This window comes from Manduca sexta, chromosome 17 (assembly GCF_014839805.1).
Source record: "Manduca sexta isolate Smith_Timp_Sample1 chromosome 17, JHU_Msex_v1.0, whole genome shotgun sequence".
Taxonomy (NCBI): domain Eukaryota; kingdom Metazoa; phylum Arthropoda; class Insecta; order Lepidoptera; family Sphingidae; genus Manduca; species Manduca sexta.
In genome coordinates this window covers 11540906-11567296 of record NC_051131.1, presented here as the reverse complement: position 1 = coordinate 11567296, position 26391 = coordinate 11540906, and the positions used below count along the sequence as shown (strand labels likewise).

The window sequence follows — 26391 nt, the reverse complement described above, 5'->3', positions numbered from 1 at the left end:
TCGATGTGAATAAAAAAATTACGAAGACTATTTGATCTCTAATTTCTTACGAAGGTTGATATAGAAACAAAATTGTATAGTTTAGATAACCATCGAATAGATTTATCTTTATACGGACACGCCAAAATGAGCCTTATTCACCTGATGGTATACGGAGATAGTCCAGAGAGAGTGTTGAGACATACTCACATTGTCCATTATGGCGGGTATACCTTGTGTACGGTGGTCGTTATCCGAGCAGATATATCCTATCAGCAAATTCAAATGTTCGTTAGGCTTCTAATAATTATGTCACCACGGTAATTTTATCATATAAAGTTTAATAAGTATTGGTAAAGTTTACTTATCGATAAATATATGATTACATGTAAACGATAAACAGGGCACGAAAGTTTCCTGATTAAGTTATCAAGTCTTAAGTAATCGAAGTGGCTAAGTAAATATTGTAATGTGTACGTAATTATATTTCTTAGTATTATTTAAATACGACATATTTTAGTTAAATGTGAAAATTATCGATAGGTAATGACAATAATAACTGAAAATGTATTTGACTAGCTTCAACTGGCAATTCCGACTGAATTTTAATGGCATAGAAGTAATCAAATGAGAATAATGTCATTATTACAAAGAGATAGGGGAGACAGGGAATGGTCGACCAAATTTTAGTTTGAATTATATTTTTATTATTTGATTATATAATGACATAAAAACTCATAGGTTCGATAGATATACTAATAAGCTTTACAAAGAAATGCCAAGCAACTCGCTAAGTATTATTATAATATAGTGTAGAAAGGTAATTATGTGAAACGAGAAAATAAAGACCACCTACCTTTATATATAAAGATAAAATTAAAAAATAAATAAACAGTAAGTATATATAATTATCAATGACTGTTTTTAAACAAACATTATAAATTTTACACTTTTTGCACGATAAGTGTTAACCGGGTGGATAGAAATATCTTCCTATAGTCGACTATTCCCAGTCGCTTCCACTTAGTTATTAAAATCGTTTAAATACATATATCTAAAGACTAGCATTTGTCTGCGGCTCCGCCCGCGTTTTAAAGTTTTTCGGGCTAAAGTTTTCCGTTATAAAAGTCCCGCTATATGTTTTCCCGGGAGCCTATTTTCTTCCCGGGGTCTCAAACTGTCTCCATACTAAATTTCATCTTAATATGTTGGGTAGTTTTTGAGTTTAACAAGTTCAGGCAGACAGATGCAGCGGGGGACTTTGGTTTATAATATATTTTCGTAGAACTTTTTAAGAGGAACAATCCCGTCATACATCATTGTTGCATAACTTTAACCGTTTACGCAGCGCACGTAACGGAATCTCTCAAAACTAATAAATTTTCCTCGTTTTTGCAACATGTTTCATTATTGCTCCGCTCCTATTGGTCATAGCGTGATGATATATAGCCTATATAGCACTCCACGAACAAAGGGCTATCCAACACAAAAATATTTTTTCAGTTCAAACTGGTAGTTCCAGAGATTAGCGGGTTCAAACAAACAAACTCTTCAGCTTTATATAACGGTATAGATATCATACAAACAAATATATTTTTTTTATTTAGTATACATTTTTACTAAATATTTCTTATAAATTAAGATAGTATTTACCTGAAATAAAATTTCACGGAAATACAAGTAGACAAGTAGAGCAAACAGTTTGAGGATAATTTTATAAATAATAAATCCTATTTATTTACCCTACGTATTTTATAAATAAACACACGTATTAGACGCACGCGGTATTTACATTATTTCGTCACCGGAAAGTTTAAGTGGAAATTATTATTGACTAGCTGACTCGACAGACGTTGTCCCGTCTTAACTATGAATTTGCAGCGCGCATTCTGTCAATCGCTGAAATTAACTTTTCTTGAATTTTCTAACGTTCCGCTCAACATCCATAATTTTTTCTTTCATAAGATTCTTCTCCTGACAATAACAAACACAACAAAAAAAAATTAGTGCAGTCCGTCCAGCCGTTTACGCGTGATGGCGTGACCAAGGGAAATAGGGATTCATTTTTATATATAATCATAATATATATAGATAACCGTCTTCAAAATACAGTTTTGTAATTTGCTGAAGTCCGACTATGTTCTTAATTTGAGTTTTTAAACGAACTTGATCGATATCTGTGGATCGAATTTTAAAAAAGATCAAATAATATTAGTATGAGATATATTTGAAACGATTAAACTCCTGACTGCCTTTATGGCGTAGTTGTATTACGTAACGACTGCACGAGGTCTCGGGTTCAATCTTGGTATTGTATCCGATATTGATAAGAGTAAAAAAGTAACTAAAAGTTGGTGAAATAGTTGCGCCTCTGCCTACCTCTTCGGGTATAAAAGGCGTGTGTGTATCAACTGTGTTGGGTAATTTTCGCAATGGTTTAATTATAAACGATACCATATTGCACTTATTATTTAATCTAATACCACTACGATTCACAATACAGCTACTGATTACATTATACAACAAATAAAAATGAACTTATTAATTTCAATCCGAACATGTAAAGATGGATATCATTATAGTTCTTATACCATTTGTAACATGACTCAAATCACCAGGCACGAGTGGTTTGAAGAACTGGAGCTGCGCTGGTACGCCCTGCCAGCCGTCTCCAACATGCGCTTTGATTGTGGCGGCATTGAGTTTACAGCAAACGCCTTCAACGGCTGGTACATGAGCACAGAGATCGGCTGCAGGAACTTCTGTGACACCAACCGGTTGAATATGTTAGAGGTTTGTATTATTATTATTTTTATTGCTTTAAATCGTCATTCAAAAATTCATCTCGTCAGACGAGCTTGCCGTTCGCCTGATGATAAGCCATACGACCGCCCATAAACAGAAGAAACACTATCCAACACCTTGACAAAGTATTGTTTGGTATTCCAATGCGCTCACTATCCTGAGATACGAGAAGTTAAGTCTTATTATGTCCAGTAGTTATACTGGCAACAATGCCCTTCAATCCGGAACACAACAGTGACTAAACACTGTTGCTTGGCGCTAGAAATTGACATTGCGGTGGTACCTACCCAGGCGGACTCTCACATATGAGAAACTTACCACCAGTCTTAAATATTTTTTTTAAGTGAACCGCAAGAAAAGTGACAGTTTCTTCGTGACGTTTAAAAGTAAAAGCCAAAAAAGTTGCTATACAATACAGCTAAAACACCCTATCGTAGTGTAGTTGTATATCGCGGTACATCACTCTGAGGTCCTGGATTCGATAACCGGGTCGGGCAAAGTGATATTGTTAGTATTAGTCCGGAGTCTATAATTGTACTGACGTATTGCCATGATATGTTTATCATCCATTTTCCCGTTTATTATTAATGTTAACGCAATTGCATTAAAGCACATTTTCCTAATACTTTTACAAGTTATCTATCGAATGCCTGTTTGAAAATAATCATGACGTTAATCTTCGTCACGGCTGAGTGAATTTTAATGATAAAGGGATGGTTTTAAAAGTGTAGAGCAACTCGAGGGGAATGTGAAGTCCTCGATGCGCTGCGGAATTCTAATGGCTTACTTAAACATCGTAACCGTTTATCGAACTACTTTATGTTGCAGTATTAAACTGTTTTTGTAAATTAATATTGATTTATAAATGTGAACGGTATCTGAAAATAGAGTTCGAAATTCATAATCAATGTCAAATAGATTCTAATTTAATACTTCGTTGATTTTTCATTGCTTATAGTATTTGAGTTATTGAGAGAATATTGATTGTGATATGTTACAAAAATGTGGAAATTAAATAAAATTGTCATAAAATATCTTAGTTTAAAAACTAGAACAAAAATACACCTGAACATTTGCTACTGTTGAAGTATATATAAGTGTACATTAAATCGTTCTTACTGTTTAAGTACTGCTCTTACAAATATGTAAATTGTTTGAAACAAGTGGTTCCATGTGTGGCAGGATTCTGATCCTTATACTAAGCTGGTGCCGGGGCCAAAATGGCACGCTAACCGAGGTTTAGAAGCTATCGACATTTATGATACATATAGAAAATATATATCATATGTCTTTAATATCTTTACTTTGGTTGTCTCAAGTTTTTTATAATGTGGATATTATTTTATTAATTACATAATGGAAATGCCACTAAAATTGATGATTCCTTATATCTCTTAGAGCACACATCATATTAATTTGCAACCAATACTATAAGATAGACAATTTAATAAGGAATATTTCGGTACTGCAAATAATAAATACTAGATTAATGATTGACATATGTTTCTAACAGAAAGTGGCTCAGAAACTGGGCCTGGATACCCGAACGCCCGTGAACCTGTGGAAGGACAAGGCGCTGGTGGAAGTCAACGTCGCGGTCCTACACAGCTTCCAGCAGCAAAACGCTACCATCGTTGACCACCACACCGCTTCCGAGAGCTTCATCAAGCATTTGGACAACGAGAACCGGCTTCGGTAATTCCTACTTTTTTCCAGAGCTAATTACAACCATAGCGGCGATAGCCTAGTTGGTTGTGGAACGGACTGCCGAGACGAATGTGCGCAGGTTCGAATCCTAAGGGCACTTCTGAATTTTCTAAAGTTATGTGTGTATTCTTTGTGAATTATCGCTTGCTTTAATGGTGAAGGAAAACATCTTGAGGAAACCTACATACCTGAGAAGCTCTCTATAGGAATTTTGAGAGTGTATGAAGTCTACCAATCCGCACTAGGCCAGCGTGGTGGACTAAAGCCTAACCTCTCTCAATAGTAGAGAAGGCCCGTGCCCAGCAGTGGGACAAAATATAATACAGGGCTGATATTATTTATTATTATTATTATTATTTAATTACAATCATGATGAATCACGACTTTACGACGTATGTGTCTTAAACATTTATTCAACTTTACTAAGCTAACAAATTAAATCAACGTTGCAATATTTTAGCTTCATGATTTTTGTTGAACTTGACCTGTTTGCATAATTACTGTTTACAGTGCAACCTTTTAGATCCTTGATATGTATCTCTTTGATTTTATAAAACTCTCAATTCTAAAACTATAGTAACTCGGTCCATATTCTATTAACGTAGCGGCTGCAATTTTGGTACATTTCTGTCTACCATTTGATCATGGAAAATTAGTGTATTTTAATTATTAAACAAGAAGAATGCGTCTGATCTTGAAGATTTACTGCGTCAGTTGTAATCACGCTCATGAGTTAGTGTTTTTATACAACGTTAATTAATATTTATTGAGAACGCTGTCATTGAGTCAATGAATCAATGAGTGCGAATGAAGTTTTTGTTTAAAAATATTTCTGTGTTTAGTATTAATATCAGATATAGAAACTGTTTATTTAAACCTTTTTGTGTTATGCTTTAGTGTTGTGTCGAAAATCGAGGGGCAAAAGAGCAGGTGGAAACTCAAACTGAATTTTCTGCACTAGTTCGATGTGAAAACATAATAAAAAAAAATATATCTGAATCTAAATAACATCAAGTATTGTGATTCCTAATTTAAAATAATATTACGCATAACTATGGTCGAATTCAAACATCAGGACATTTACAATTGAATGGGAAAGTCTGGGTAATTGATCCTATTTTTTACTTTATTACGTTAGTAAAACTAGTTCTTGACATAACAAATTAAATGGTTATTACAATGTCGTTGGGAAATCCGGATCCGGGACGTAAAAATAATCAAATTAACATTGTAATTTGCCACTTAATTATTCGTGATTACATTAGTGTGAAGGAACGTGAGATAAATTGTATAATGAATTCGTGATTGTGTAATAATATCAGCCCTGTATTATTATATACTGTTCCACTGTTGGGCACGGGCCTCCTCTACTACTGAGAGGGATTAGGCCTTAGTCCACCACGCTGGCCTAGTGCGGATTGGTAGACTTCACAAACCCTCGAAAATCCCTATAGAGAATTTCTCAGGTATGCAGGTTTCCTCACGATGTTTTCTTTCACCGTTAAAGCAAGCCATAATTCACAAAGAATACACACATAATTTTTTAGAAAAGTCAGGGTTGGAATTTGAACCTGCGGACATTCGTCTCGAAAGTCCGTTCCACAACCAACTAGGCTATCGCCGCTTAATTGTGTAAAGGCACTACAAATGTGACTAAAATAAACATACTGTGAACGACTTAAGTAAAACATCGATCATAATTATAGAAATGTAACCGAATGTAGTTAATGCGGAGAGAAATTAAATAGAGAGTAACGCAAATTCTTAACTTAACCAAAGGAAGTTTAATCTCATTCCTGAAGAAAATAAAGACGTAACTAAAAAAGGAGTAACCGAACTAAATCCTAAGACGAATAGCACCAAAAACTGACTTCAAGTATCCTGCATCAAGAAAGAATGTCCAGTCAAAGTTTCAACCAGTCCAGCAAAGTTTGGGTGGAGTCGCCGGAAGAAGTTTGTATGTACAAGGTTATATAAAGGAAAACGATTAAAGGCTAGTGCCGTGAGAAATACCGTAACAAAACGGAATTAGGTTATGACAACATTTATTATGATAAAATGTTTTGTTTACATTCTTTAACATTTACACATACATAGTATATTGCGGTAAGACATTTATAGGTCTACTTATATGTTTGTTTGTTAGTGGCAGTGATTTTTGGATTCCAATATGCATTATATTTAAACTAGCTTTTGCTGGCGGCTTTGCCCGCGTAAAACAGATTTTCCAGGATATGAGGCTCGCTATATATTTTCATTAAAAATAGATTACGCCCTCCAGGGTCTCAATATCAAATTTAATCGAAATCTGTTCAGTAGTTTTTGAGTTTATCATGTTCACGGACAGACAGATGCGGCGCGGCGGAGGACTTTGTCTATCGTATTCTGTAGTTTTTGGTATATATTCCCCATACATTTTCTGATTTATTGCATCCAAATGAATAAAAGACATCTAATTTAATAATTCAAGGTTGAACACAATTCAAATGTAAACAAATATGTTTTGCGTACGTGACAAATACAGTTAAAGTGATTTAAAAGATTCAGCTTGCGGATGAGAATCAAAAACTTAATTATAAACAGGCTTGTCTAGATAATTAAACTGTCATCGATGAAGCCTTGCAACGTGTTACAAACGATAGATAAATATTTTGGCCCAACGAGACAAAGCGGTATAGGTACAATTTTGTATTTTTAGTTCTTCTTGCAAGAGAAATGTCGGACGCCCGCCTACAAGGTGGACGGACAACCTGGCTAAGGTCGTTGGAAGTCGCTGGATGCAGGCCGCTTCCAACAGGTCGATGTGGAGATCCTTGGGGGAGGCCTATGTTCAGCAGTGGACTGCCTGTGGCTGAGATGATGAGTTTTTCTAGCAAAAGTACTTTTTGAATGAACGGAAACAACGATTTCAAACGTTTCAAATTTGATTTAAACTATAAGGATAAAATAATTTTGTGCGTTTAATCTTATTTAGCCTTGCTCGTTTAAAAACATTCAAGCAAAATCAGGAATATTTGGTCTTATTTTTTCTTCCCTAAACTAATTTATAACTATTAACTGCTTATGTCACGTACGAATTTATTTCTTTTTATAAAACCTCAGTCTAATAAAATCTTAAAAAATTTCATATTAATCATTTTGAAGATCAGAACACGTAAACCGTTCAAATAACATCCAACCAAAAAAACTCCATTATTTGAATCCACTTTACATGTCAAATGAGTACATTTTTTACTTACATCATTTTGCCACATGGCGCATCGACATGTGTTGGACAGAATCCGTAAACATTGTCATGTACCCCGTGTGATTGTTTGCGTTTGCGTCTTCACTGATAGGTTAGACGTAGATCAGCGTGACGTCATGGCCTAAATCATTTGCTTTAGGAATATTTGACGACCTAGTATGGCTAGAACATACAGTATCGATATTTTGACTGATAGGAAACATTTATAAATGTATATCGAATATAATGTTATGATCGTGTCAGTTATAATATTTGCGCTAAATATGATTATGTAAGAATATTGTGGTCTGTTATTTACAAAACAAATTGTCACAATGCATTAAGGTTATTTTTCTCGGTTTACGTTTAACATCATATGGTTAGGTAAACTATAAACAATTTTATCGTGCAATTATATTTAGATATGTCATAAATATGACATATCTAAATATAATTTATTAATGTCACCTTAATCCTCACATATCTACATAATATTCTCAACATCTGTATCAGTTCCTTCGAGACATCTTGGTACATTTCCAAAGTTATTAAAACTTATGTCAGACGATATGAGCACTAGAGTTACTCGTAGAGTTTCGGCAGTTACTGGAAACAACATTAAAACCTCCGCTGGATCGCCATCTGCTCCGATTTGGCTTCCGCGAGCATTTCGTATAACAATTAAAACATTTATGGCGTATCAAAACTAATGTATAACAATGTAAATCAAATTGATTTTATCACAATGTAGCCGCAATATTTTTACACTATAATACGGGAAATATTATATTATTTACTGCATTATTATTCGTGTTACATAAAATCAAATAATATTATTTTTTATAGTCATCACTTTGGAATATACAAATATTTCTATGGGATTTGATATCACGACAAACCGGGATTAAATCTATTAGGAAGTAACATTAGGTAAAATTTTGTCAAAAAGAGCAAGACTAATTCTAAATTGAGATATGTAATTAAGGTAATTCTTATTTATAACATTAAGATAATACTCGATTAGTCTTTAGTTACTTTATTTTTTATTGTACTTATTGAAATGATAAAATATTCATAGCATTCTTAAAACTAAACAATATTTTACCTTTACAAATGAATCCGTTTTCCTTATAATCAAGCAATTTGCTGTCGCATACTAATTAGAATATTGATATAAGCAGCAACTTTATTAATTAACATTTATATAAATATACATAATCGTTAAAATAGTTCCACCAAGATACGCTTATTTTGATCGGAAATAAAATAACAGTCTCATACTTCTGGTATTGACTATTGCGTGCGGCGATAGGCTAGTTGTGTGTGGAACGGACTGCTGTGACGAATGATTGCAGGTTCAAAACCCAAGAGCCCACATTTCTGACTTGTCTAAAATTATGTGTGTATTCTTTGTGAATTATCGCTTGCTTTAACGATAAAGGTAAACATTGACAGGAAACCTGCGCAGTGTAAACCTCAAAAATTCTTTATAGGAATTTTGAGGGTGAGTGAATGCTTCCAATCCGCACTAGGCCATCGTGGTGGACTAAGGCCAAATCCCTCTCAGTTGTAGAGTAGGCCTGTGCCCAGTAGTGGGACAGTATTTAATACAGGGCTGATATTATTATTGTTATTACTTACTCCTGGTCTAGGCGATACCCGAAGTCTCATACTGCGATAGTTAAAATAATGCTTCCTACGTAGCTTTTAGAACCGAAATATAACTTTACTAGAAACATAATAATATGGATTGATGAGTGTGTTTCTACATCGGCATCATAAAGGTTGTTTTACAAAAGTATAATCAATTTACGCAATAAAGAAGTAAAAGTTGTTATTTTTTTAAATGCACAAAAATAGAACATTTTTTACAAACATATACAATGTTTTGTCATTTATGCCGCTTTACTGTGAGGTCATCGTAATTCACTATTTCAACTTGGTTTTATAATGCAGGTCGGGATGTCCAGCTGATTGGATATGGATCGTACCTCCGATGTCATCGTCCATCACTCCAGTGTTCCACCAGGAAATGGCGCTCTATTACTTAAGGCCTTCGTATGAATATCAGGTATTCATTCTCATTTATTATGTTAGATTTTAGTAACAATTTACGACAGTTTCTGCTGTGTATTTCCAATAACTTCATTGGCCCGTATAATAAATTTGATCTACCTGTGGAGTAGAGATAGGTATAAATATCTATATAATTTGTACATATTCACATTTTATGAAAAAAAAACTTCAATACCAGGAGCCCGCTTGGAAGACCCATCAATGGCAGAAATCCAAACCAATCACCGGCAAGAGGCCTATAAATAGGAAGTTCCATTTCAAGCAGATAGCCCGCGCCGTCAAATTCACATCGAAACTGTTCGGTCGAGCCCTTTCAAAGAGAATCAAAGCTACTGTTCTGTATGCAACCGAGACTGGCAAATCTGAACAATACGCCAAGGAGTTAGGAGTGATATTTGGACACGCCTTCAATGCGCAGGTAAATATTGAATGAGATTGACAACGCATATACAATCCGACAAGGAAGTTCATAAAAATATATATTCGTAGGTACATTGCATGGCGGATTATGACATAACTTCGATTGAACACGAAGCCCTTCTGCTCGTTGTCACGTCGACTTTCGGAAACGGGGATCCTCCAGAGAACGGCGTTGTGAGTAATAATAATGACGCACAGACGCACCGCTTTGAAGTGTTTTTATAGGAATTATTTATGTAATAAAACTTTATTGCTCTTAGGAATTTGGTGAACATCTTTGCGAACTATTGTATGCTGATCAAGTTGGTGATGACGCCTCTGGGTAAAAACGTTACACTATATTTAAAATGCTATATTTATTCTTGGAGAATAGTAAAAAAATAATTACGTAATATTTTATTGGCAGAAATCAAATGTTGACGCCCAAGTCATTCATAAAAGCGAACAGCGATTTACAACGTTATGGCGCTGGGAATACAAAAAAATTGAGTCGTCTAGAATCACTAAAAGGTAAAGTTAGACAGTTGTATATAAGCAAAAACGTCACGGAATAAGTGTATAAGCATTTCTAGAAAACTAAAACTGTTACATTTTAGGAAGTACAACCGATGCCACATCCATCGATAGTTTCGGCCCGCTGAGCAACGTTCGCTTTGCGGTTTTCGCACTTGGTTCTAGCGCGTATCCAAACTTTTGTAACTTCGGTAAATACGTGGACAAGTTGCTTGGCGACCTCGGAGGTGAACGAATCCATGACCTTGCCACCGGTGACGAAATGTGCGGACAAGACCAGGCCTTCCGGAAATGGGCCTCGAGCGTCTTCAACGTGAGTTCCTAGAAACAATACGTAACTAATTGATGACCGTATCGAATAGCTTGAATCCATTGTTACATCTGCTAATATGTAGTGTCATTATGCTACTTCTAATTTGATTGGTTTTTATAACAATTGCTATTCATGGAAACCCCGCGGCTTTCCATGTCGACTCATTCAACGGAAGCTATAATGATCACACCTTTTTATGTAACAGGTGTCTTGCGAAACCTTCTGTCTGGATGATGATGAAACTCTCCAGGAAGCAAAGAGGGCTTTAGGTACAGTGGCGTTGAGTGAGGAGACAGTGAGGTTCGCCAGTGCGGGCTGTCGTCCCCCAACTCTCCATGCTGCTTTGCAGAAAGCATTGAACAGGCAGTTCGTCACTTGTATAGTGAAAGCCAATAAGGATTTGGGAGACGCCTCAGCCGAAAGATCCACCATTTTCATAGACATGGAACCTAAGGTAAAATGTGCATTTGATATTAAATTTATTTCGAGCGTATTACACGATAGTTACTAATTAAAAATGTTGGATAGGAGGAGATCAAATACAATCCAGGAGACCATGTGGGGATAATAGCGTGCAATCGCAAGGAACTTGTTGATCGTCTATTATCCAGAATGAAAGATGTTGATGATTACGATGAGCCTTTGCAACTGCAGCTTATGAAAGAAACTCACACATCAAGTGGTAAACATATAATTATGTTATTTTATAGACAATTGCTGTGTGATATATTATATCTAAACGAATGTCGAAACTAGTAAGATTTTTTCAAGAGTTGTTCGTGGCGGCAATTATGTTATTTGTTTTTTTTTATAACAGGTCCAGTAAAATCTTGGGAGCCACATGAAAGATTGCCAATTTTGAGTGTACGCGAACTTTTCACTCGTTTCTTGGATATCACTACACCACCAACCACGATTCTGCTTCAGTATTTAGCCACAACTTGTGACAATGAAGAAGAGAAGAAACAACTTAATTTATTGGCTACTGTGAGTATTTATAATACTCTTTTTAAAGCGTATATAGAATAACGACTTTTGGATAATATGCAATAAAACTGATTCATCTTTATCTATAGGACCCAGGAGCATACGAAGATTGGCGTCACTTCCACTTTCCAACATTACCTGAAGTGCTAGATCAGTTCCCGTCAACAAAACCCAGTGCTTCGTTACTAGCCGCGCTGCTGTCTCCATTGCAGCCAAGATTTTACTCGATCTCATCGTCACCAATTGCTCACCCGAAAAGATTACACCTTACAGTCGCCGTCGTTACGTACAAAACTCAAGGTCAGAAAACAATTTTAGCCTTCTACGTAAACAGCGTAATGCATTAATGTCTCATAGTTTATTATTGTCCATTCCCACATACGTTACGTTGAATTCCACTGAAATGTTTACAATATGATCTATTTTTAAATGTCTGTTTAAAACAATGAGGTATGAGATAGCTGAAATTATCGGCATTAATTAGACGTTAATCATAATTATATTTATATTTTTTAAAAATGTATGATGTCATGTTTCTATAGATGGGGAAGGACCTGTGCATTATGGTGTTTGCTCAAACTATCTCATGGAGCGTAAAGCTGGTGATGAAGTTTATCTTTTCATTCGAAGGTAATTATTTTATCGAATATGAGATTTAATTTAATTATACTTTTAAATACCTCTAAAACTCTTATTTTATTTCAGTGCACCAAATTTCCACCTTCCCCAAGACCTGTCCGTTCCGCTCATACTGATCGGTCCAGGAACAGGTATAGCGCCTTTCCGCGGTTTCTGGCATCACCGCAAGGCTCAACTCAATTCACGCACGCGTCCAACCTCGGGACCTATCTGGTTGTTCTTCGGATGTCGAACAAGAACCATGGATTTGTATCGAGAAGAAAAAGAGCAGGCTCTTAAAGAAGGCGTTCTTTCAAAAGTTTTCCTTGCTTTATCGAGGGAGAAAAATGTTCCAAAAGTAAGTGCATTTGGTTTTTTGGTGTTAAAATTTTACAGGATACTGCAAGTTATAACTTTATTTTTTTTTTAAGATGTACGTTCAAGAGCTAGCAGAGAAAGAAGGTGCAGAGATTCACGATTTGCTCATAAATAAAGGCGCTCATTTCTACGTGTGCGGTGATTGTAAGATGGCTGAAGATGTCCACCAGAAACTGAAAGGCATAGTTAAGAAACACGGAAACATGTCAGACGAACAAGTACAGAACTTCATGTTTATGCTTAAGGTAAAGGAAGGATCTTATGATTATTCGATCATTTATGTTGGCTTATTTTCTCTTTAATTTTAAGATATCCTTTGATATTTCAGGTTAATTAACGTAAAAAATCTAAGTATTATTATAATTACAATTATGACTATGCATCTTGACCTGACATAAGTTTTTTTATTGCTTTGAATGACGTGACGAGGTTGCCGTTCACCTGATGGTAAACGATACGATGTTCATAAACAGTATGAACTTTATCCAACACCTTGAATTATAAAGTATTGTTTGGTATTCCCATGCGCTTGCCATCATGCCATGAGATGTTAAGTCTTATGTCTAGCAGTTACACTGGCTACAATATTCTTCAAATGGGAACACAACAGTAACTACACACTGCTGATTCGTGGCAAATATAGATATTGCAACTATGTTCTCCTACGTGACTAATAAATTATTTTATTTATTTACAACATCATTTACCAATAATAAAGATTTTTACGGATCAATCATAATTGGATTATTCTTAATATTTAGGAGGAAAATCGCTACCACGAGGACATCTTCGGCATCACACTCCGCACAGCCGAGGTCCACAGCGCCTCCCGGGAGTCTGCCCGTAGGAACCGCGTCGCTTCGCAGCCATGACGCCGATCCTCCAGGTTCCACACCAACTCGCTCACCAAACCAATCAACCCTCAGATTTTGAACACTTGAAACTTGCAATTTAAAGCTTTATGCTAACGTATATCGAAATGTTTCCATTTTGTTTTACGAGCTGTCAGTTCCTAAGCTATTATTCACAAATTGACAGATTTCTTGATATACAAATGGTCAATTATTTCCCTTCAATTTTTCGCTTTGTTGGAGCGTTTTGTGTGTAGTCATTAAACATTTTCGGTACAGAGGTTGTGTCCATGAGTTTCGACTGTACATACTTACTAGCATTGGAACGATTGGAATAATCGACCGCAATGAATTTATGCATTCCATTCCAGTATTATTTGTTTATGTCAATAGGCTGTTATTTTAGTAAGTATCCTTTTTAAGCAGGGTGGATTATATAACGCACAATTCATCGCTATTTCAACTACCTTTATCTTGCTTCAAAATTCTATAAAATTGTATGAATTAAAATAATTTTGAATACTTGAGAATTTAATAATTGCGTAGTATTTAGGTGTAATTCAATTCCATTTAATATAAAGATACTTGTAATTACATTTTGACTTCATCAAATATTGTCCATTTATCGCTAATTGTATATTTTAAATATATATTTTTGTTAGTTGTTTAAAGTTTTAAATATGTCTGTTGGAATTTATTTTATACAATTGTTAGTTCGCGTACGATTCTTATTTTATTCAAAGATAATATTTATGTAAATTTTACCGGACTGTTAGTATTTTATTGTATCCTGTTTTTTTTTCTTTCCGTGTAGATATTACAAAGAGTTCTAAGATTATACAGAGCGGACATTGGGAAGATTGTTATACAAAAATTTTGAGCTTATGTGATGGTTACTCAATCTATCGTGAAATAGCAAAACATAATGTAATACTTCATATTTTTTCCATATCATGATATGCCCGTTTTTAATGCGAATATTAGCATATTTTCAGTTCATATATTATTTTGGTATTCATATCTAAGGACGTTGTGACATCTTGTCATACGAACATTTCAAATAAGACAGCGACTTGCCAATTGGTGATAACTTTTGGAGTAAAAATTTTACCCTGATGTCCGCTCTCTAACTATATAGTTTAATGTTTTGATTATAATTTTTCCAATAGAATATTCTCGCGTCCGGTTAAACACGTGAATTAAACTTTATTGATGCTAATGCCAAATGTACAGTTGTGATTATTTCGTAATATGTTTGTAAATAAAGATATTTTATTGTTAAGTTTAGTTGTGCAGTATTATTTTTTTTACTTATTTTATCTATAATAATTTGGCACGTTTCTAACCACGTAGTATTATTAAATGACCATGGTAAAGATTTTGTATCAAATAAGTATCTAGATGTGAAGCTTTATTATATTTATTCAACTGTATTTTATCTTTATGTGTGAATGTTAACTTTGTGATTCTATAAATAGTATTAAGAAATGTATTCATATTTTCTATTATTCATATTACGAGAATTTAATATACAAAATGTCTTTCTGATGTTATCTAATATTTCTATAAGATAAATCATGCATTATCTGTCTTTAATATTTACAATACTGATTCCATATCTTCTAATTAACTGCACATTAAAATTTGTGAATTAAAATTGTTATCGGATTCATATCACGCAAAATATTATTGTATCGCACTGTTTCATGTAATGAGAACTGTTTGGAGAATGATATGGTTTACAAAATATTTGTCTGTTATTGGTCAAATAAAGTTCCTTCGTATTCAGAAAATTAATAATGCATTTCATTTGTTTACTCCTTGGCGATTGAGTGAGTCCTTATAGAAGAATAGAATGTAAACAATTCGCTATAATATAGTCTTACTTATAAAAAATTCTCAAAGCTATGCTTAGTTAAAACACAAATTTCTCGATCAGCTGTAAGTCAAAACCCGCCATCTTGCCAGTTAATAAGGTTTAAAATAGGAATCGGTGATGTTTTTGACAGCTATTTAAGCAATTCTTAACCACCTTTTCACGCTAAAACATGTTTATAAGTAAGATAGAGTTTAGCAACCGCTTATAGAAGCGGTCGTAAATTATAGTGATGTTTTAATTATTATGACGATATCGGATTATTGGCCTGTTTCACAAGTTTAAAATACATTATATTTGACAGTTATGGTATTAAACAGCTAATGTAGATAGCACTTATTTTATTACTATCTATTTGGCACTGATTAGAGTGTGACTTTTGTATTTTATAGGCTCATTCATTTATGTGATGAACAGCATTTACTTTAAACTTGTGAAACAGCCCTCAAATATTTTTACTATATGGGGTAATTTTGACATTGCGTTACTGAATGAACCGTTCTTTACTTTATCGCACGGCAAAGCGACGCTACTGTACCTGATGGTAAGTGGAGATAGATTCAATAGAATGTTGACTGTTGAGAGATGATTACCGACATAATTATTCCGGCCTGTTGGAACCGGATATATCTATATATAATCCCGGATCGTGACATTTACGTGGGCCACTATGACGCGTTTTAACATCTTGTGTACGGTAGTCGCTATCCGGTCGGTTGAAAGTATATATTACCACCAGCAAAGATCTACTTCTAAGATCGTGACAAAAATCATCTTTGAAAAGAATATTTCCGCAAAAATACCGGTTAGTTTTTTACATCATTTTCACTGCAAATAAGTGCAAATATTATGATTTGTATAAACCACGTAGGTATATTCAGACAGTTTTATATTAACGGTCCGACGAAATCTCTTGGAGTAGCAGTAGAAGCATTAGGGCTTGTCACAATTAGTTGGTACTTATTTTGTTCTAAAATTACACTTTTTTATACTATATCTATGATTACAGAAAATAGTAAGAGTATTTTAAAGAAATATTATTAAATAGACTATTATATGGTTTCATTAAGAAACGCAATGTCAAAATGACCCTGTATAATATCTTGTTCGCAACAACACAGTTCCATGATAAATAAAAATCTCGAATAATCGCAAAACGCGTGCTGTGAGGTATAATATAGTTTATTTTCCACTCGACAATTTATTTATTTTTATCACCATTATCTAACATGAAAATACAAACAACGTCTAATTACGTGACTTATCTTTGGAGGAGTTACGAGACCATCGGAAAGCGGACTTCGGTATTTTATGAATTATAACATATGATTACTAACTATAAATACGATTAATGTTGACGACTATTTTACAACCCATTTCCAAAAAAGGAGTTACTTAATTATTATATAAATTGTTAAAAACATGATAAAACTAGGTTTGAATTCCTCGCCGAAGTTTATTACCAAAATAAATCCAATTTTCCAGGGTAAGAAACAGTCCATATTATGTTAATTCAGCACTATGGCCATAGTTCCTCGCCAGTAAGAATATTCAAGAGCAATTTAATTACGTAACCACTTTAAAACACATGTTTGACGCAGACATATTCGCTCGGTACGGCTTAATGTAAAAAATATATATAACAGGAACTTATGATCAGCTGTGACTTATGCATTTGTAATCATAATGATTAGACTAGCATGTTTTTGCAGTAATATATTACGGAAAATCTTCCAGATTCAGTTAATATCCGTTCGCATAGCGACCACCGTATACAAGGTGTTAAAGTCCGGTATAGTGGCGCACGTAAGTGTGTTGCGTTCCGGGTTCAGCGTGTTTATATCCGGTTCCAACAGGCCGGCAAAATTGTGTGAGTGGAGCCGACATAATCATAGTTCGTCAGTCGACATTCTATTGGACTCCACTTACCATCAGGTGTAGTGGGGTCATTTTTCCATAAATATAGAAAAAGAAACATTTACACTAGCAGCAATATCTCAATATTAATATTACACATGATTATTGCCGCAAGCCATGCAAGCTTCAAAATGTAGATGCTTTCCATTATAGTTTATAGTTATTATTTATATGGTATATGGTATACATTATAGTTTATATGGTAAAAAATACTGGAGGAAGTCGGTTTCTGCAAGTTTTCTAACATACTTTCATGAATGCGTACAAAAAATATTTTTACGCTGTATGGTATCAATTTGTTCTTACACACTTACTCCCTTATTCATAGACGTTTTTTATCGAACGATCGAGTAAGGCTGTGATAACAAGTCTGTTTCTCAGTGCTGACGGCATGGCAGTCTTCGCAGTGCGTAGACGTAGGGCCGTTGTGATTGGCTAACATTGAAATACAACAATATTAACCAATCACAACGGCCCTATGTCTATTTCTCAGTGCCGTTGGGCACTGAGAAACAGGCTTGTTATCACAGCTTTACTTCGTCCTTAGATAAAAAACGTTTATGAATAAGGGGGTTAGGGTTTCATGTGATCAACCACCGCGTCGGCATAATGAGATAAACTCGTATGTAACCTAGTTGGTCACATTAAACTTTTATAAATACAGTTGAGCTTACTATTCAAAAAGGCCAATTATAAATTCAATTACAATTCAAACATGTAATCTATCAGCAAAACTCAAATGTTTGCTGTATCACAGCAAACACGGACCGAAATATAATTAATGAATACCGTAATGATGCGACTGGCTTCATTTGATAAGCCACAAACAACAAACATGATGATGGTAAACGCGCCATGTGCCACAAGGTGACTGCAAATTTGATGATTTTTCGGATAAGTCGAAGTAATAAAATGATGCCTGTTTACGGTTTTTCCTGGTAAGTTTGGAGAAGACAATTGATTGATTTGCATAAGAATTTAAGTATTTGTTTAAGTGTCAGTATGTACAAAATTTAAATTCATTACCTTTACGGAAAGTAAATATTTCAAATACATGCTTAGCATGATATTTTACGTTACCTGCTTGTAGCTCTGACTACGTAAAAATCCATAGATTCAAGATTCAAAATACCAATTGCAATCCAACCTAAATCTTTACAGCGCTCAATTATATTATAATAGCTCCTTATTTATGAAATAATTATAAGAATCAGAATAGTAGTGCAAAGAGTAAATAAGAAAATAATTGGTATTTAAGAAATGGTATAAGCAGTAGTTTCCTTAAACAAGGTTGGATGTAGAATATTAAAAAAAAAAGTTTTTCTAACCTGGTTTGTACGACGTAATTATTATGTTCCCATTATCAGATTATAATAAAACCAGGCGTTGCTGGCGGCTTCGTCTCTTAAAGAACCTTTCTGGGCACAAAAGTCGCGTTGTGTACTCTTATAATACCAAACTTAGCCTAAGTGAATGCTATTCTAAAACCTAGGACCTAGAGCATTGCCTATCTGGATACCATCCAATACAGTTCATAAAATATTCCCTTTACTTCAAACATTTGAAATATTGACAAATTACTCACTCATATTAGTAATATTAGTAAAATGTGCTTAGTTTCACGTACACAAGATTCTTAATAATGGAAGTTAATTCACCAATTCCTAGTACCAATGACATTTATGCCGAGGTTACGTCCGAAGCATAAGAATTCTATTGTATTAATCTATGACGTTAAGTGAATGGTTATGTTCAAAGAAATTAACCAGGAAATGCTGTTAGATTTTTATCAAGCTAAATAGAGACTAAATGGCTGAACAAGGAAATGAATTGACATTTAGAAAGCAGGAATATTTTATGTCTGAATGCTCATGATTCTAGGGTTTAGAATGAATAACTCGTAAATCAGTTTCTTCATCTATATATATAAAAATGAATCCCTATTTCCCTTGGTCACGCCATCACGCGTGAACGGCTGGACCGATTTCACTATTTTTTTTGTCGTGTTTGTTATTGTCAGGAGAAGGTTCTTATGAAAGAAAAAATTCAAAAAATTGCGCGGAAAATTAGAAAATTTAAGAAAACTTAACAAAAATATTAATTTTATAATACTATCAATTGTTTGAAATAACTGTCAGCGATAGTTAAGACGGGACAACGTCTGTCGGATCAACTAGTAAATTATAAAATATAAGTAAAAGACATAAGTGATGTCACAACGTCATAATTTAGACAAAGTCCTTCAAGCGGAGCGTGAAGAAGCAATTAGGAAGGCCGATATTACTGTGCCGACCGTCCGAGGATGTATGTATCTCTTGTCAGTTGAAATTTTTTTAGGCTTCACTTCATTTAACTTCAGGTCTTTGTGGTGCCACCGAAAAACTTTTCCCATCCGTGAAGAAATTAGCCATAAGAAAGCAGAAATAGTCGCTACTGTCTCACCATTATTGCAATAGTTACAGTACATTTTATTTGTACTGGTAGAATCCAAAGCCAAAGAGAGAAAAAATTCCAATCCCAACGTTTCGTGCCCGAACGGATTCTTGGCTGTGATTGATTTTTTTTAAACATGGCCGCCTGATACCGCTTTGCGATAAAATATACCTCAAGTAACTTACGTCATTCGGATCTAAAATCAGGGCCCTTATTCTGTACGATAGTGTAAACGCGTAACGCGGCCGTGTCATGTTATCTTCGAGAAATGTGCGTGGAATGGTATTCTGTAAGCCAAATTTCTATAGTCCTAAACATGATGCGTTGTGTTACGTGCTTGTTACACACTGTTTAAATAACGTGCAGGATAGAGAATAGGGCCCCAGATGACACCTAACGATACACCGCTTTTATTCGCCAACCGTAGTGGCAATGTACCGCCGAGAAACTGGGAAAGCCCCGGCTTTGATTTCTACTTTAGGCAATGGAAATATAAGTTTTGTAAAAAAAAAAACTGAGTTATTGGTATTGGATTTTTACCAGATAAGCCATTAAGTTCGCCTTATAAATTCGTCATTCGTTCACAGTGTTAAATATATAACGTCATTTGATCGCGAAATGATGCAAGTCTAGAATACAAACAACATAGTTTATATTTAAACTATTTTTCGTATTTTATCGCGGTTTTTATATTTTAATTTTCCCCCGGAGTTTTGAAGACTGCAGTTTTCTCCGTGACTACGTAGACGGAAGTCTACCAATCCGCACTAGGCCAGCGTGGTGGACTAAAGCCTAATCCCTCTCAGTAGTAGAGGAGGCCCGTGCCCAGCAATGCGACAGTATATATTACAAGGCAGATATTATATTATGATGTGGGTGTTAATCGGCAATCATTTCTTACCATCACATATATCCTTATTTACTATAAAAAAATGTCTGGCAGTTTTTTTTATAGTCTCATCAAAGTACATTTCTATGCTAAATACACCTTTATGGAACGAAACTGAAAACTTAGTTAAAATAAAGCTCCATTCACATTCGTATTGCGGTGAATGACCGCATGGATATTTACAATTGCTTTTTATTGAAACAAGGGACCTGAGAAGGAAGGGTATTCAAGTAGAACTAAATTGGAAGAAATTTTGCAGAAAGGAACCAACCAACAACACAATATTTTTTATTGGTATATATTAACATTTTTCTTTGTTTTAGTCGCTGGTTATAAGCAGCTGGAATTTCATAAGGTAATAACCAAGATATCTTGAGCAGTTAGTTGTCTTTAAATGAAAATAAAAAAAGAAACTAAATAAGAGCGTTGCAACTAGCTTAAGTTTGAATTATCTATTGGCTCTTTTTTGCAAAACAATGTCCAATTGCAATACTCATGACTCATGTAAATGAATTCAATATCAATTGTATATTCTGAATAAATAGCTTTTTATACGATAAGAATTTATAGTTAATGCTGAGTAACAATAGTATTTATTAACTTCTTAAATTATAATTTTATTACAAGTAATATGCAATAAAAATGAAATAGTACAATAGCCCTGAATTTGAATTGATATGTTCCTACTTTCCAATTTTATAGCCTTTTTAAATCATATTGCGTGAGTTTTAGATGAAATATCTTTGGCTCAATATCACAAGGCTCCATGATAATTTTTACTTATGTTGGAAAAAATAAATTTTAAATTATTATTTTGGTAAAAATGAGAAAAGACAAGCCAGTGTTCTCCTTTATTTACCTTCCAGGTTATTGGAAAGGATTAATGAAAAATGTTTCATAATGTGAACATAATCATGTTGTTCATAATATAATTCAATTTGTAAAAAAATAATACACGGCACTTTGTCATAGTGAACCAGTGATATATTATTGTCTTAGGGCGTGTTGCACAAGTTGCAAGTTTTGATTTGACAATTATCGTATTAAACAGCTTATGTAGACATTTTATTGTAATTTATTTGGGAGCATAGATTAGAGTATAGGTTTTGTATTTGATCGGCTTATAAATTTATTTAATGAGTAGTATAATGAAACTGTGTAAGGGATTATTATTGCTTTCTTGATCTAATTGATTTAGAGCTCCTGGTTCAAACCCTAGTTCGGAAAAGGTAAATTTGTGTGTCTCTTATCAAAAAAAAATATATATTTTGCATATTTTGGACTTAATCCATACATATTATAAAACAAATTCCCGTTTTCTGTCTGTCTGTATGTTATACATTTTCTCAAAATCTACTGAACGGATTTTTATGTAATTTGGCATGGAGATATTTTAAGAACCTGGGAAGGTTATAGGCTACTTACTATCCCGGGAGAATATATAGCGGGATTTACATTCCGGAAAACACCTTCACGCCGGCGAAGCCGTGAGCAAAAGCTAAGCTTCCTTATAAAATGTATAAAGAAATAAGGAAACGAATCAAAATTAAACCGCAGCGAACGCCATAATTCATACTAATTGGTCAATCTGGGAGAACGCGAAAAATATTATACTTGAAGCTTTAATGAAGATACAGTACTCGGCAGTAAATATTACACATCGAGCTGCAGAAAGAGTTACTTGACAGTAGTTGACATATTGGGTCATAAAGGTTAGCTTCGGTTCGTAGAGAGTCGTTTCTTGCGACTTCCGCTAAATTGCCGATTCCCTTTCTATATCGGGATGTTATATTTATTGCCGAGTACTATAATTTTATTTATAATAATTTATTTATGCACTTTATTTTACACTAGTAACATAATCAGTATAAAAAATTAGTACAAATGGCGGTCTTATTGTTCAGAGGAATCTCTTATAGACAACCATGGGATGGACATGGGAAAACAGAAAAATATGACGCAGTACAAGGTGAACGAAATATATACTTAATGAATTAAGTATATTATAAATAAATATACGTTTTATATTAATACCAGTGGCGAATGGTCCATATACCTGATTCCTGCGGGCTTCCCTTTCGTAATTGATGTAAAATCTTATTATTAGCACTATTTGTAGACTGCATTTATGCATATGAGTACCTATATTATGTTGTATCTTTAAGAAAATTTTACTCCTCGCAAATGCGTATATATACAAACAAACACAAATGGTTATATAAGTACATATAGAAAAAAGAAAAAAATCATGTACCTATTGGTATTGTGTTAATTTGACCAAATATAATGCTCTTTAACGAAATTTATTAAATCTCGTAATTTGTTATAAACATAACACCCATATACCTACATTGAGTATTAAAATTTCTTATTATACTATAAACTGCCACGGTAGCGTAGTTGTACTGCATGCTCGGTACGGCAGCGCTCTGAGGTCCTGGGTTCGAATCCCGAGTCGGGTAAAGTGATATTTGGGTTTTTCTTCTCAGTATCAACCCTGAGTCTGGAATTTGTGTCCGATATGGCGATAAGCTCGTCTCCTGTCACATCATGGGACGGGACACACTTGGCGAAAAGATGAACCGATTTCGCTATTTTTTTTTGTAATATTCCTCGAAGTAAGCGGCGATAGCCTAGTTGGGTGTGGAACGGACTGCCGAGACGAATGTCCGCAGGTTCAAATCCCAAGGGCACACACCTCTGACTTTTCTAAAAAAAAAATCATGTGTGTATTCTTTGTGAATTTATCGTTCGCTTTAACGGTGAAGGAAAAACATCGTGAGGAAACCTGCACATCTGAGAAGTTCTCTATAGGAATTTCGAAGGTGTGTGAAGTCTACCAATCCGCACTAGGCCAGCGTCGTGGACTAAGACCTAATCCCTCTCAGTAGTAGAGGAGGCCCGTGCTCAGCAGTGGGCAAGTATATAATACAGGGCTGATATTATATTATTATATATTTTATATTCCTTGAAATAATGGGATGGTTCTTACGCAGAGAAAATTTAAAAAGTTGCCTGAAAAACTCTAATAACTACACTTTTCCATATTCCCATTCAAAAGATTCGTAACAATACTTAAAAGTCAATTTGAACTTTAATACCATACCATAATGTTTAAGTGTGGAAGAGTTCCGGGAAGGCAAAACAATTGAGTGACGTTAGATGGAACGATGGAAAGAATTTTAAGTGTTTTATAATTTTTATTTTTTGACATAATGTAATTGTTGATTTATCAACTTTCTTTTTTATCTTACTAGCTGACCCGGTGTCCCGAATAGAAAAATAAGTATTAAAAAAAATAATAAAGCATCGACTGATAGGTGGTACTAAGTCGCTGGGTCGGCTATTATACCATAAATATTAATACGTATGTTTTTCCTTGATATTTTTATATCGTATCATTGTGGGCAATGAATTAATGCAACACATGGTTTGTATTCAAATATATTTATCGATAATCATTTATAACAATAGGATTTTTATGTCAAAGCAGACGTTGAGCGACGCGAGGAAGGTATTAATTTACGAAAATAAATGTAAATAAGGTTCGGAATTTCCATTATGCGTACGGAATTACTTCCAAATGCCCTAACATCCTCAATCACGAATATAGGAATGTTTCAGTTATAAAGTCCCTTAAGATTTTACCGTACATTGTACATTAGCGCGGTAAGTCCCTGTAACCACAATATATATCATATCCGCTTTATTGAGAACACAGGAATGGAAAATGTATTATATTCATTGACGTATATTCTATAGACACCAGGGCCGTAGCTAGACTTGAATTTAAGGCAGGGCAGCTGTGGTTACAACTAGGGCTGAAGTAAAAATGTTACTAGATCTGATCTGGTCAATCGATTTGTTATAGCTTAAGGTAAAATTTAATACGACGAAATTTTAAAGGCCGAAATATCCATGCATATTAATTATTTTTACGTTTTTCTTTCAACTGCGAGAACTAATCACTAACTAGACGTGAATTTAAATTCTTCACTTGTCAATACTTGTTTAGTTACCCAGATTAAAGGTGAAACAAAATGTATGAAAAATGGACCTTAAGCTATAACCTTAAATCTCGAAAGAGGTTATTCCACCCATAAATCCGAACAACTCTTACCATGAGACCAACTTCCAAATAATGAAATAAAAACCCGCTGCTCGGACCTGCTGCTCGCGTGGAGATAATTTTTTTTAATGTAATCATAGCGAACTGCAGTATTTTTTTTATATTTTAGTAACGTTTGTATGACCTTTACTTTACTTCAGTCGGAACTTCTACTTTAAATTATCATAAAATGATGTTTTATTATTCTGTTTTTTTTCAAAAATAAGTTATCGAACAATGAACATGTCAAAATGGTGACTCTACGCTAACTGCAATTAGTTCCCTGAGCTAACTGCTAATGACTGAGAGCAATCTCTTAATTAACCTCTACAATAAAGTGCATCTAGATAAGTTTAAACCATGGGTCATTAGTCTGTGTCCACTCGACGCGATTTGCAATGTAGGGTAGGTCGCGAAAGAAACGTCATCAATGAAGAAATAATTCAATATCATTATATAATTAGAAAATTTAGATGTAGTCAATATTGCGGGATTTTTTCAAATACTTTTATCAAAATATATCTCATCCGAAATCTAAGGGAAAAAGAATTTTCAAAATCCAAGCAATAATAAATGAGTTATAAAGCTTTACAATTTGGTGGAAAGGGTAGCTGTTAAATAGCAGTAACAGAAGACAGTGACGTCACGAGGTGCTACCGGCCACTACGCTAGGTGAGTCGGATAGAGATAGCGCGATAACCCCATCACGTTCCCGCTTTTGCTTACAACAATAATTCAAATATGAATAACTGCTTTATTTTTCAACCATTTTGATGGTAATTTCATAGACAAAAATCGTTTCCGCATTATTATCTGTTTATATATAAAACAATTTACAAAATAAAACATAGGAAATAACTCTATTATTTCTATTATAAAGGGAATCTCTTGAATTTGAACAAAGATATTGTATTGCGTGAACGACCGGGGAACACCAGCTTCCAAGAACACCACGATAATAATGCGATGGATTCGTAATAACTAGCGATGCAATTATGAGTAATACTCTAGTGGCACTGGCTGGTAGATTTTTCTTTGTAATGTTTTGTTTTAGTATAATTTCAGTCAGTAACGTTTTTATTTTTTTATATTACTTTGGATGATGAGAGGAGCTTGCTGTTCGCTTGACGGTAAGCGTTACGACCCGCCCATAAATAGTAAAAACACCATCCAACACCTTTAATTACAAAGTATTGTTTGGTGTTTCACTGCGCTCGCCACCCTGATACATGCGATGTTAAGACTTATTATGTCCGGTAGATACATTGGCTACAATGTTTGCAAATCATACATAT

The 26391-nt window shown here is 34.3% G+C and overlaps 1 protein-coding gene across 1 annotated transcript in view; it reads left to right on the top strand.

Moving 5' to 3' along the window:
- Positions 1-13903, top strand: part of LOC115445279 (nitric oxide synthase-like protein) — a 35929-nt gene extending 22026 nt beyond the window's left edge. The window contains exons 7-22 of the mRNA XM_030171498.2: positions 2598-2772; positions 4298-4479; positions 9674-9788; positions 9972-10211; positions 10283-10387; positions 10474-10535; positions 10620-10723; positions 10810-11039; positions 11245-11493; positions 11568-11721; positions 11857-12026; positions 12116-12326; positions 12569-12656; positions 12732-13002; positions 13076-13267; positions 13784-13903. Of these exons, the coding sequence (XP_030027358.2) occupies positions 2598-2772; positions 4298-4479; positions 9674-9788; positions 9972-10211; positions 10283-10387; positions 10474-10535; positions 10620-10723; positions 10810-11039; positions 11245-11493; positions 11568-11721; positions 11857-12026; positions 12116-12326; positions 12569-12656; positions 12732-13002; positions 13076-13267; positions 13784-13894 (2659 nt within the window). The 3' untranslated portion in view covers positions 13895-13903. The remainder of the gene's footprint in view (positions 1-2597; positions 2773-4297; positions 4480-9673; positions 9789-9971; positions 10212-10282; positions 10388-10473; positions 10536-10619; positions 10724-10809; positions 11040-11244; positions 11494-11567; positions 11722-11856; positions 12027-12115; positions 12327-12568; positions 12657-12731; positions 13003-13075; positions 13268-13783) is intronic.
- Positions 13904-26391: the final 12488 nt, after the last annotated feature.